Source organism: Osmerus mordax, unplaced genomic scaffold, assembly GCF_038355195.1.
Source record: "Osmerus mordax isolate fOsmMor3 unplaced genomic scaffold, fOsmMor3.pri Scaffold_119, whole genome shotgun sequence".
In the NCBI taxonomy this organism is placed as follows: domain Eukaryota; kingdom Metazoa; phylum Chordata; class Actinopteri; order Osmeriformes; family Osmeridae; genus Osmerus; species Osmerus mordax.
The window spans coordinates 20,755-32,801 of record NW_027120431.1 but is presented as its reverse complement, the minus strand read 5'-3'; the positions used below and the strand labels follow the sequence as shown (position 1 = coordinate 32,801).

Below are 12,047 nucleotides of genomic sequence, written 5' to 3'. Positions count from 1 at the left end.
TTCCCAACCGGCGATGAATCAGGTGGCAGCGGTGAGTCTGCTTGGTGCTTTCATGTTTACATTTACATTTAGTCATTTAGCAGACGCTCTTATCCAGAGAGACTTACAGTAAGTACAGGGACATTCCCCCGAGGCAAGTAGGGTGAAGTGCCTTGCCCAAGGACACAACGTCAGTTGGCATGACCGTGAATCGAACTGGCAACCTTCGGATTACTAGCCCGACTCCCTCACCGCTCAGCCACCTGACTCCTCATGTTAGAGAGCCGGGAAACTGAGCCAATCTTTGTGTTTGCTGTGGGTGTTAGGGGGAGGGCTATGTGACAGTATTCTCTGGAGGATTCAAAGGAAGGCTGTCATGGAAATTTTCCAACGCAGAAAGCGGCAGCAAGCGGTTCAACATATTCATGCATATGCAGTTTTAATGAGACAATAATTAAAGTTAAATTAAAGTGGTCACCATGGCTCCATGATGCCAACTTCTGGGGAACTTGGTGATCAGTTAATCTTCATGAAACTTCCGTGAGGATGTAAAGAAATGTTTCCTTTAATACGGAATGTGGTTATTTAGTATTTAGTTTTACCTCTTTAACTCTGTCTCTCTCTTGTTCTGTCTTAATCTTTCCCTCCTCCTCTCTGCTTCTCTCTCTCTCTTTAACTCCATGTGTATCCCTCTCTCCCTTTCTTCTCTCTCTCCTTCTCCACTCTCTCCCTCCATCTCTCCCCTCTCCCTCCATCTCTCCCCCCCTCTCCCTCCATCTCTCCCCCCCCTCTCCCTCCATCTCTCCCTCCATCTCTTCCCCCCTCTCCCTCCATCTCTCCCCCATCATCCCCCTCTCCTTCATCTCTCCATCCCTCTCCCCCCTCATCTCTCCCCCCATCTCTCCCCCCATTCTCTTCCCCCCTCTCCTTCCATCTCTCCCCCCCTCTCTCTGTCTCCAGTACCAAGGGACAGGGGGTGGAAGCCAGGGGGGGTCCTGTAACTCTCTGAAGGACTCCGCTGTCGCCCCTAACACGGACCAGGCCAACCCGTGAGGGAACACCACCGCGGCGAGGAGCCAGGGGCCCCGCCCAAACCAGTCTGGGGGGGGTGGGGGGGGATCCGGACCGACCCCGCCCAGACCGCCACGGAACGGCTACCAGACAACACCCACCGACGCCCGCTCCGCGGTCTAGACCGAGCAGTCTTTGCATGGGGAAAGCTGGTTGGGTTGAGTTGCATGTTGAGTGATCACATAATCGGTTTGTTTCTTTTCGGTTCGTGAAGGAAGTCGGTCACGGAAGTGGGACGTGTTAACAGTTATGCTCTGAGCCTGAGTTTGAAGTAACCGTTTTTCTTGACGTACGTAGTCTTGCTACCTGTATGTAATGGGGTGTGTCTGTGTCACAGTGTTCTTTCAACCAGTCTAACTGCCTTCCATTTTCATTTGGAAAGGAAAATGGTGCATGAGGTCCATGGTTAAGTGCGGTAACTGTTATTTTTTTTACTTGATTCGATCGTTTAATTTTCTGTTCTGGAATAGAATGTGACGTTCTGTCAGTTGATCACATGACGTGCTGTGGCAATTAATTTCTAGACTTAGTAACCGTAAGTAAAAAAAAAAAGGTCAAATGTTAACAATAAATATTTATTATAAAATAAAAAGGCTTCTTTATTGATATGCCATGTGCCTAAAAATGGTAAGTGATGGTTCCTGCGAAATAAGCTTTTGCCATCATGACCAGAAATAATAGACTGATATGAAAATTGATAGAATGAGGGTTTTCCTTGCTGTCCGTTTGTTTTAGTATTGTGTGTGATTAGGGAGTGCTAAGGACTACTAGGATTATTAGACTAATTCTTCAGCATTAAAAACAGAGCTGAGTTTCATTCCTAACATTCTCAGGAAGTGACACATAAATACAAGAACAGATTACTAGGTTACAGTCACAGAATAAAGTGGAAAACTGTACAAAAAGGTACGTTATTCATAAACAATTACAGTATGTGTGCGAGCGTGTCTGTGTGTGTATGTCTGTGCCCACATATTAGGAGTGTGTTTGTTTGTGTGAATCGTGATGAGGAGGTTAGTAGGGTTGGTGTCATTTGTTTGCATCTTGTCGATTTGCCTGGTGTACAAGATTTGCATTTTACAAATCCAATCAATGAGAACGCACCCAAGTGGGTCGTCCTGACAGGTTTAAATGATTGCAGTGAGATTGACAGTGTTTACTAATGACTCTAGACCCAAGTCCTCATACGTGTCCTCTGCAAATGAACATCTGCTCCAATCAGATACACACCAGCCACCAACATGCTTCACAGACATTCATCTAGCTTTGTCAAACCGTGAAGTCCACGATTCCCAATCACGTCTTCAAGATCTCACTAAAGATTGAGTTTCCAGCGTCCAGTGTTTGGGGTCACAGCCTGCATGCTGTCAAGGTGTCCCAATGTTCTGACAGTTATGGACGGTGTCTATAGATACTGTGTCTATAAATATTGTTTCCTGTGCTTGTTTGTGGAGTCGTCCGCTTCAAAGCTGATTGGTTATTGAGCCAGTCTCTTGTCGTTTGGTTTGCTGCATGTTGGAAGCTAAATTGGTCCTTTGACGTCGTTCATTGATTCTGGATGGCTGGCGTGCTGATCAGCGATGATTTGTAGTTGTCATTGACAGTTGCACTGTCATGTAGTCTGGTCTGTAGCGCTGTGGTACAGGATACTTCCTGTTTTCAGCCTGTCAGCCAATCAGATGGACACATTCCTGTCTGTTAGCCTTAGCGACACAAAAAGCTTGGGCCCCCTTGTGGCCCCCCTAAATGTAAAGTCTGAGTCATTATAAATATGGTCTTTTGCATGTTAATGCCTGCAGTGCAGTGAAGAAAACAATGCGACAAACAATAATGTTTAATGTAACTGGCCTAACAGTTCAACTGGCCCCAGCTTGGCCCCCTCAGCTTGCCCCCCCCCCCTCCAGTTGAAATGGTGTAGAACCTCCACTGTTCACAATGCTCAGAGAGAAGCTATAGACTCTGCAGCTATAGACTCTGCAACTATAGACTCTGCAGCTATAGACTCTGCAGCTATAGACTGCAGCTATAGACTCTGCAGCTATAGATTCTGCAGCTATAGACTGCAGCTATATACTCTGTAGCTATATACTCTGCATCTATAGACTTTGCAGCTATAGACTCTGCAGCTTAAGACTCTGCAGCTATAGACTCTGCAGCTATAGACTCTGCATCTATAGACTTTGCAGCTATAGACTCTGCAGCTTAAGACTCTGCAGCTATAGACTCTGCAGCTATAGACTCTGCAGCTATAGACTCTGCAGCTTATTAAGACTCTGCAGCTTAAGACTCTGCAGCTATAGACCATTTACATTTACATTTACATTTAGTCATTTAGCAGACGCTCTTATCCAGAGCGACTTACAGTAAGTACAGGACAAGACATTCCCCCGAGGCAAGTAGGGTGAAGTGTCTTGCCCAAGGACACAGCGTCAGTTTGCATGACCGGGAATCGAACTGGCAACCTTCGGATTACTAGCTCGATTCCCTCACCGCTCAGCCACCTGAAGACCATATGCTCTACTGGTTGGATGGAGTGTCAGTAGTTTGGCAGTGGAATGGAACTTTATTCTGCTGCTATGTGCTTCATAGGTAGATAAGGTCTTCTGCCATTGACTTCAGTGAAGCAGACTGTTTCTGTAGGTGTGGATGGTGGAAGTGTACAGTTTAATAATTCAGTTGTCATTAGCATGCGCAGTGTCACAGGTCTCCTCTTGTGTCTTTATGACAGCTAGCCTGTGGTCCCTGTCTGTTTCACAGCCCAGACCCCCTCTACCTCCACCTCCTGTTGCTGTGTGTGTGTGTGTGTGTGTGTGACCGTGCGTGTGTGTGTGACCATGCGTGTGTGTGTGTGACCGTGCGTGTGTGCATGTGCATGTGTGTGACCATGTGTGTGTGTGTGTGCGTGTGTGCATGTGTGTGTGTGTGTGCGTGTGTGCATGTGTGTGTGTGGTAACAGATTGAGAATGTGTGCACATGCACACATGAGCATCATGCAGCGTGTGTGTGTGGGATTAAAGGGTGTGTATGTTCATAGCAGGTACCCGCACGGGTGTGTGTGCGCATGCATGCATGGATGACTGTGTGTGTGTGCATGTTGGACATGTGTGTGTGCACGTAAGTGGGTGAGCATTTATGCGCTTCGCTGTGCAGCTTTGCGAGGCTGGGGTGTGTGTGGGCGGTGAGGAGTGTGTGTGTACGTGGGCGCTCGTTAAGGGCTAGTTAGCGTGCTGAGTGAGTGGCACACTAATGGCCCGCTATAGAGAGCCGCCCAGGTATCGGCGGACCTGTTTGTCTACCACGAAGCGAGCACTCTTATCCCTCATCATCTCGCTGGATGAAACACAATCATCCGTGCTGCACTTGTCCGCAGAGCAGAGCCGCGAGGCAGACTACTCAGACCGCAGTCTTCGACCAGAACGAGCGCAACAGCGCAGACACAAGAGGAACCGGCAAAAAAATAAGCTGTTTGTCCCCGTTTGAGAATTCATAAGCGAATTATGCAAAGAAGAAGCACTCAATCCACAACAGATCGGTGTTTTGTCTGGCTACAGAGGTTGTTCGCTCAGACTGCTGTGAATCACTGTGACCAGAAGAGCTTTCCGCACCAAACCGTCATCATTCTCACCATGTTCCTGTCTGGGCGGGGGCTCTCTGCTCTGGCTGCACAGATCACTTAATAGATGACAGTTTTATGCATCCACAGAGGATGGTGGTGTATGAAATAGGTGAAATATGATTGCAGAGAAAAGAAAGAGAAAGAGGGGAAGAGAGAGAAAGAGAGAGAGAGAGCGAGAGAGGCTATACCTTGACGTTTTTCCAATGAAGTACTGGAATTGGCAATTGGAGGTAATTGAATGGTGAGAGTGAGAAAGAGAAAGATAGTGAGAGAGAGAGACAGAGAGAGAGAGAGAGAGACAGAGAGAGAGATGTTGATGGTGGAGGGTCTGGGATGCCGGTGGATAAAATACAGAGAGAGAGAGAAAGAGAAAAATAAATCAATAATCCTTTCTTCACAGTGCAATTACCTCAAAGTAAACCATTGGGTATTTGGGCATCAGGTATTTGGCATTAACTGGCAGAACTCTGAACTACCTGGGGGGGTCGAGGTGGGGGGGTCGAGGTGGGGGGGGTCGAGGTGGGGGGGGTCGAGGTGGGGGGGGGTCGAGGTACGATGAGGCAGAGCAAGCCAGGTGAGAAGAGGAGAGAGAGAGAGAGACACACAGAGAGAGAGAGACAGAGAGAGACAGAGAGAAAGAGAGAGATTCTCTCACGTGGCAGTGATTCTTGTGCTGATGCATTCAGTAAAATATTCAGCTGACCCAATAAGAGGATCAAAGACGTCTCTCATTCCTGGACACGCGCGCACACAGACACGCACACACACGCACACAGACACGGACACACACACACACTTTACATTTTCATGCCAGGAGCTAGACCACAAACAAAGGCCATCCATTTCAAACCTTAGGTACTAGGTCTAACTTGATTCCAGTCTCAACAACTGAGTGCTACTTGAACAGCTTTGAGGGAATTCTCCGGCGAGTGATTAGCTCCAGAGGACCCTACCTGCAGGCTCTGAACCTGGGTCTGCAGGTCTGCGGGTCTGCGGGTCTGCGGGTCTGCGGGTGTGTGGGTCTGCGGGTCTGCAGGTGTGTGGGTCTGCGGGTGTGTGGGTCTGCGGGTGTGTGGGTCTGCAGGTGTGTGGGTCTGCAGGTGTGTGGGTCTGCGGGTGTGCGGGTCTGCAGGTGTGTAGGTCTGCAGGTCTGCAGGTCTGCGGGTGTGCGGGTCTGCGGGTGTGCGGGTCTGCAGGTGTGCGGGTCTGCAGGTGTGTGGGTCTGCGGGTGTGTGGGTCTGCAGGTCTGCGGGTGTGTGGGTGTGTGGGTGTGTGGGTCTGCGGGTGTGTGGGTCTGCGGGTGTGTGGGTCTGCGGGTGTGTGGGTCTGCGGGTGTGCGGGTCTGCGGGTGTGCGGGTCTGCGGGTGTGTGGGTCTGCAGGTGTGTGGATCTGCAGGTCTGCAGGTTTGCGGGTGTGTGGATCTGCAGGTCTGCAGGTCTGCGGGTGTGTGGGTGTATGGGTGTGTGGGTGTGCGGGTGTGTGGGTGTGTGGGTCTGCAGGTCTGCAGGTCTGCGGGTGTGTGGGTGTGTGGGTGTGCGGGTGTGTGGGTGTGTGGGTCTGTCAGCGGCTCTCTGAGTTGTTGATGGAAGACATTTAACACTGGGGACTGAGAAGCCCTGAGCTAAAGAGATAGCTAATGGCTTTCATGATGAGTTGTGATGAGTGTGTGAGTGTGTCTGTTTTGGCATGGGTGTGTTTGGGGGTGGGGGGTATATTAAGCAGACTGATAACTGATAAAGTGAACTGTGAACTGTTTCTCGTTAATGTGGGGCGTGGTGAGAAGACAGGGAGGACACAGTGATGTCGGACTGTCCCCAGAACACACACACACACTGAAGCATCATGGAAACACTGAGAGCAGGGAGGACACAGTGATGTCGGACTGTCCCCAGAACACACACACACACTGAAGCATCATGGAAACACTGAGAGCAGAGAGGTTGTCCACCGCCAGTCTTTTATGTTACCGAGCAAGAAACCACAACAGCCTCCTATGGTTTTTGACTCATAGAACATATATTAGAAAGATAGAAAGACATACTGTATACTTGTAGAGAGTAAAGGAGATAGAAAACCGAGGGACAAATTGAGAAAAAGTGAGAGAGAGAGAGAGAGAGAGAGAGAGAGAGAGAGAGAGAGAGAGAGAGAGAGAGAGAGAGAGAGAGAGAGAGAGAGAGAGAGGGGGGGGGGGGGGGGGATAGTGAATGTGAGTTTGAAATATAGAAAGAAGATTAGCCAGTTGCCAGTGTTGCCCTCCATCTCTCTTACTGATTTGTGTTCTAACAACAAACTGTCATCTGAGAGGCTTGGCTGGGCTCAGAGCAGCAGCAGGCAGGCAGGCAGGCAGGCAGGCAGGCAGGCAGGCAGGCAGGCAGGCAGGCAGGCAGGCAGGCAGGCAGGCAGGCAGGCAGGCAGGCAGGCAGGCAGGCAGGCAGGCAGGCAGGCAGGCAGGCAGGCAGGCAGGCAGGCAGGCAGGCAGGCAGGCAGGCAGGCAGGCAGGCAGGCAGGCAGGCAGGCAGGCAGGCAGGCAGGCAGGCAGGCAGGCAGGCAGGCAGGCAGGCAGGCAGGCAGGCAGGCAGGCAGGCAGGCAGGCAGGCAGGCAGGCAGGCTCATGTCCTGACTGGACCATTCATTCTCCTCTGTGTGGAAACCACATTAGCCAGAACATACTGGAGGAGAGAAGGTCAGAGTCATCACTTAGACTGAGAATCAGGTTCATAAAACGTGGATCACACAAACACACACACACACACATGCCCACACACACCCACATGAACACACACACACACACACACACATGCCCACACACACCCACATGAACACACACACACACACACACACACACATGCCCACACACACCCACATGAACACAAACACACACACACACACACATGCCCACACACGCCCACATGATTACACACACATACACACACACACACACCCACACGCACACACACCCACACGCACACACACACATACACACACACACACCCACATGAACACACACACACATACACACACAGACTCTCACACACAACCACTTTCAGTTCTTCATGCTCTATATAAAGTGTAATTAATCCACAGAATCAGAAAGAGGAAACACATAAGACAAACCAGTGTTTTTGTAGTCAGCATAAAACGTTGAGCCACACTCTTGTCTAGGGTGCGTTTTCTTTGTGGTTTAGTGAAAAGACTTACAAGAAAACAGAACTGAAATGAGTTTGAATAGGAAGTCTAAAGTACTAGAACCCAAGTCTGCTCCTGACCACAAACGATTGAACTGTAGCTAGTGTACACACAGAACTTAAACAAACAAACAAACAAACACACACACACTCTGCCACCTATTACTGAACAGTTCAGTGAATAAACTCCAACTTTAAAAACAAAGTGTGAAAATGTAGGGATGTTCTGCTCCAAACAAGCAGTTTGTTTCTTTTTCTTCTTCTGTCAGACGAAGCAACAACCACATCATCGTCATGGTGACTGATGACATCACTGTCTCTGGTTCTGTTCTTTGACAGACCTGGCACTAGGTCAAGTCTCACCTTCGGGCTCCAGTAAAGTCCAGTTCTCTATTGCCCCCGCCCCTTGATATGATTGGCATATGTACACACACACACACACACACTCACACACTTGTCTGCCTGGTGAATAGACGGCAAGTGCTCTGAGATTCATCTTTGGTTCACCACAAACAAGTAAGACTTTTATTTTTAGTTGCAGAAATCTTTCAATCTGTGTTATTCAATTTAGAACTTTGGGTTGTGTTGAAAGTTATAAGTTCAATTCAAGTTATTGTTGTAGCGTAAAATGTATTGATTATAGGTCATACAGGCTAATATGTGGGGAGTTCCAGAAGTAGGGGAGAAGGCATCATGTATCATGTCCCTGACTAATCTCAGGGACATGATACATGAGTTGAACACAACACATTCCGTTGGTCCAGAATAACGGGGGGAATGTTCTAATTTAGAATACGAAGCCTGGAAACAGAATTATGATCCTTAGAGGATCTTTAGAGGATCCTTGATTCTGAAAGACATTCCACTTTCTTCTTTTGAGCCCAAAACCTTTCTGACAAAAGAACATATCCTATAATATATACTGTATATATTTAAGATATACTGTACATAATGTATACAATGATAGATGTTTGTTACATGGCCAACAGTTATTTTAGATCTTTATCCTAAAGCTAGAGAAAAGACTTAAGACCAAAAGCAGGGACGCCTTCTGTCCAAACTGAGTTAGCTCGTAGAGGAAGTGTCTTATTGTTTAGGTTCCATTCAGGCTGGGCTGCACAATTGATATCAAAGTACATTTCTGTTGAATTGTCCATTGACTGCTTTGATGTAAATAAACAAGTGGACATTATGGATTAAGTTTTCCTTCCTTTCTTCACAGTTTAAAGATGCAGAGAAAGTGTCTACTTCTCTGTTTCGTGTCACTGCTGCTCTTCCCACCAGACACAGCCTCTGGTAACCTCCCCCTCAACACAGAAGACCTCCCCCTCACCTCAGAAGACCTCCCCCTCACCTCAGAAGACCTCCCCCTCAACACAGAAGACCTCCCCCTCACCTCAGAAGACCTCCCCCTCACCTCAGAAGACCTCCCTGTTCCCCCACTGACCACAGCCTCTAGTGACCTCCCTGTTCCCCCACTGACCACAGCCTCTAGTGACCTCCTTGTTCCCCCACTGACCACAGCCTCTAGTGACCTCCCTGTTCCCCCACTGACCACAGCCTCTAGAGACCTCCCTGTAATAAACACAATCAGTGACCTTAGAAATGTTGAATTTGGCCACACATTCCCTCGGCATGGCCTGTCATTGCTTCACTTTATTGCAAAGTTTTTGGTAATTGAACAGAACAGCATTTGGGCAGTTTTCCTTCCAGGTAGGAATGACTTTGGCTTTCATAAGTATGGCAACACGGAAAATATATTTCCACCCATTTCAGACCAGAACAGAGAGACCTACTACAGTGTAGGAAATCTTATCCCCAGAAATCCTGGTAGCACTTCACTCCCTCCTTATGTTACAGAAGCCTATCATCAAACCTATAGCCCAGATAGAAAAAAAGACCGGATTGTTATACGATTCAACTTGATCACCCATCGAATTAAGGCCATATACATAACAGAGCACGTCTACAGCAACGACCTGTACGACTCCACCCAGACCTACCTCATCAGTGTCAACCTCCTGAGAGAGATTCAGCTACTTTTGCCGGACAGTAAAAAGGCCTTTCTGGATCAAGCCGGCTATGTTTGGCCCTCCTATAGATACAACCATTACTGCTTAATTAATGAAATGGGAAGATTGGTCTCCAAGTCAGACAGCCTTGCTGCAGCTGAGGATCCAGCCAGCCCAAAGCAGTGCGCTGACATCAAGCTGCAGGTGCGCACGACACAGAATGGCTACGCTCGGATAACATGGGACAACATCCCTTCAAACCTTCTAAATGTTGGCACAAAGTTGCAGCTCTACAAAGACTGTGTTTTGACATCAATCTTTATTAATGGGGCCAGCAAAGAAGCCTATAGCACCAATCACAACCTGAACCCTGGACTGCAGGTTCGACTCGTGTCCCGGGATGATGAAGTCATCAGGCTGAGCCCCAAGCTGGATGAGGCATACTGGAACCTCCCCACAAAATTCGAAAATTTTATACTTGGTTCTGAGGCCAGTCTGCAACTATATGTATGGGAAGGCCAGGCCTGCGTTCGCCTCTTTATTAGGAAGTCTTTTACTAATTGGAAACAGCGTTTTGAAAACTCGTGGGTTGGATTTTACCCCTCAGACAAAAGTGCTGCAGACCAATACAGTACGTTCCAATGGGCAAACAATTTCAACTTTCAGAGCTTTAACTCTGATTATAACGTTTATGAATATCAATCAAAGATTCGTATTTCACCTGGGACACAAGCACGCTTTTTCCCTACGAAAGAGTTTAAATATGTTACAGCCACTGTACCATGGGAAAGTGAAAACTTTTAAAACAGGAAGAGCCCATTATTCTTCTCACACATTTTTTAAGAATGTAATATGTTTATCAAAAGCCTTCATCAGTGAATTACTAATAGTAATTTTATGAATAGTTTTAATGAAGTTGATGTTGACTGACTCTAGTCACTGAAGTACTTCCTGTTTGATTTGATATTTTGCTCTGATTGGATGTTTCTTCTGTTTAAACTTCCTTGATTTTACCTGCTGTAGCTGTTCTCTTGTACCTGATTAAAAGTTGATACAAGTTTTCACTCTGAAGAATCGAGTTCATTTAATCCGATTTTTCCTAAGGTTTGATGGCTCGGTGAGAGAGTTGTGTTTTGAGTTGAGCTGTGGCAGAGCCCAGTTTGATTTATCATTGGTATTCTTTTCTTGACTGGTCTTGATGTGTCTTTACAATTAACTTTTTGTTAGCAGCCTATTGTTGGTTTGTCTTTTGTCGCTTGTGTGTTGTGTTGCACGCACCGGGACAAACAGGGATAGGTCAGATACCCCGGGGTCTACATATTACACCCACCTAGTTGTACCTGTTGTTACTACCCCAGGTTAGCAGTGAGCACCACCCACTGTGTTTTTAGGTGCTTAGCACCGGTCTGAGGGGAGAGCAGGTTTGTTTATGTTCTTTTCTTTGGTGCCACATCTAAACAGAGGATCCTCTCTCAGAGCTACACATCTAAAGACGGTCCTCACAGCTAAACTGATCTTTCCTGGTTTTTATTACAATACATCTTTGCAAAAGTGTTATTTTGCTTGTCTAGGCAGTAGAAATGTACTCCTGAGGGACAGTTTGATAAGCGGCATAAATACACTGTGTGTTGGAAAGAGAGTGATGGTGTTTTGTCTGTCTTGTTAATGTAAGTCTGTTCATGCTTTGCTTTTCAAGTTCAAGCATGAGCACAGCCCATAGAGCTCAATCCAATAAAAAAAGTGTATTACTTTCCTATTATACTTACAATAAATAGGGTACTTCTTCTAGTAAGATAGTGTATAGGGGTCCTAGCTGTAAAAATCATGCACACTGCTGTGTGTGTGTGCACACAGTATGTTCAATTGATATGCATGTTATATCACCGATTCATTACATAATTTCTATGATGTAAAATAAAACACTCAAAACGTATTGAAAGTTATCAAAATGTATTTTATTTTCAGATGTCTTATGTGGACAACGTCATTATGAAAATAATCAGAGTGAAAACTTCTAATAGACTTTTAATCAGGTAGAAGAGAACAGCTACAGCAGTTAAAATCAAGGAAATGTAAACAGGAAGAAACATCCAATCAGAGCAAAATAACAAATCAATACTTCAGCTTCAGTGACTAGAGTCAGTCAACATCAACTTCTTTAAAACTATTCAGGAAATCATTAA

The 12,047-nt window shown here is 46.8% G+C and overlaps 1 protein-coding gene across 1 annotated transcript; it reads left to right on the top strand.

Annotated features, from left to right (window-relative positions):
• The first annotated feature begins 8,261 nt into the window (after positions 1-8,261).
• LOC136939113 (uncharacterized) lies at positions 8,262-11,779 on the top strand. The gene is made up of 2 exons (XM_067231977.1): positions 8,262-8,368; positions 9,075-11,779. Exon 2 carries the CDS (start codon positions 9,082-9,084, stop codon positions 10,666-10,668), a length of 1,587 nt encoding a protein of 528 aa, XP_067088078.1. The 5' UTR covers positions 8,262-8,368; positions 9,075-9,081; the 3' UTR covers positions 10,669-11,779.
• The last annotated feature ends 268 nt before the right edge of the window (positions 11,780-12,047 follow it).

Excerpts from the sequence above, each read along its gene's own strand:
- LOC136939113 (XM_067231977.1), top strand. The coding sequence starts at position 9,082 with ATGCAGAGAAAGTGTCTACTTCTCTGTTTCGTGTCACTGCTGCTCTTC.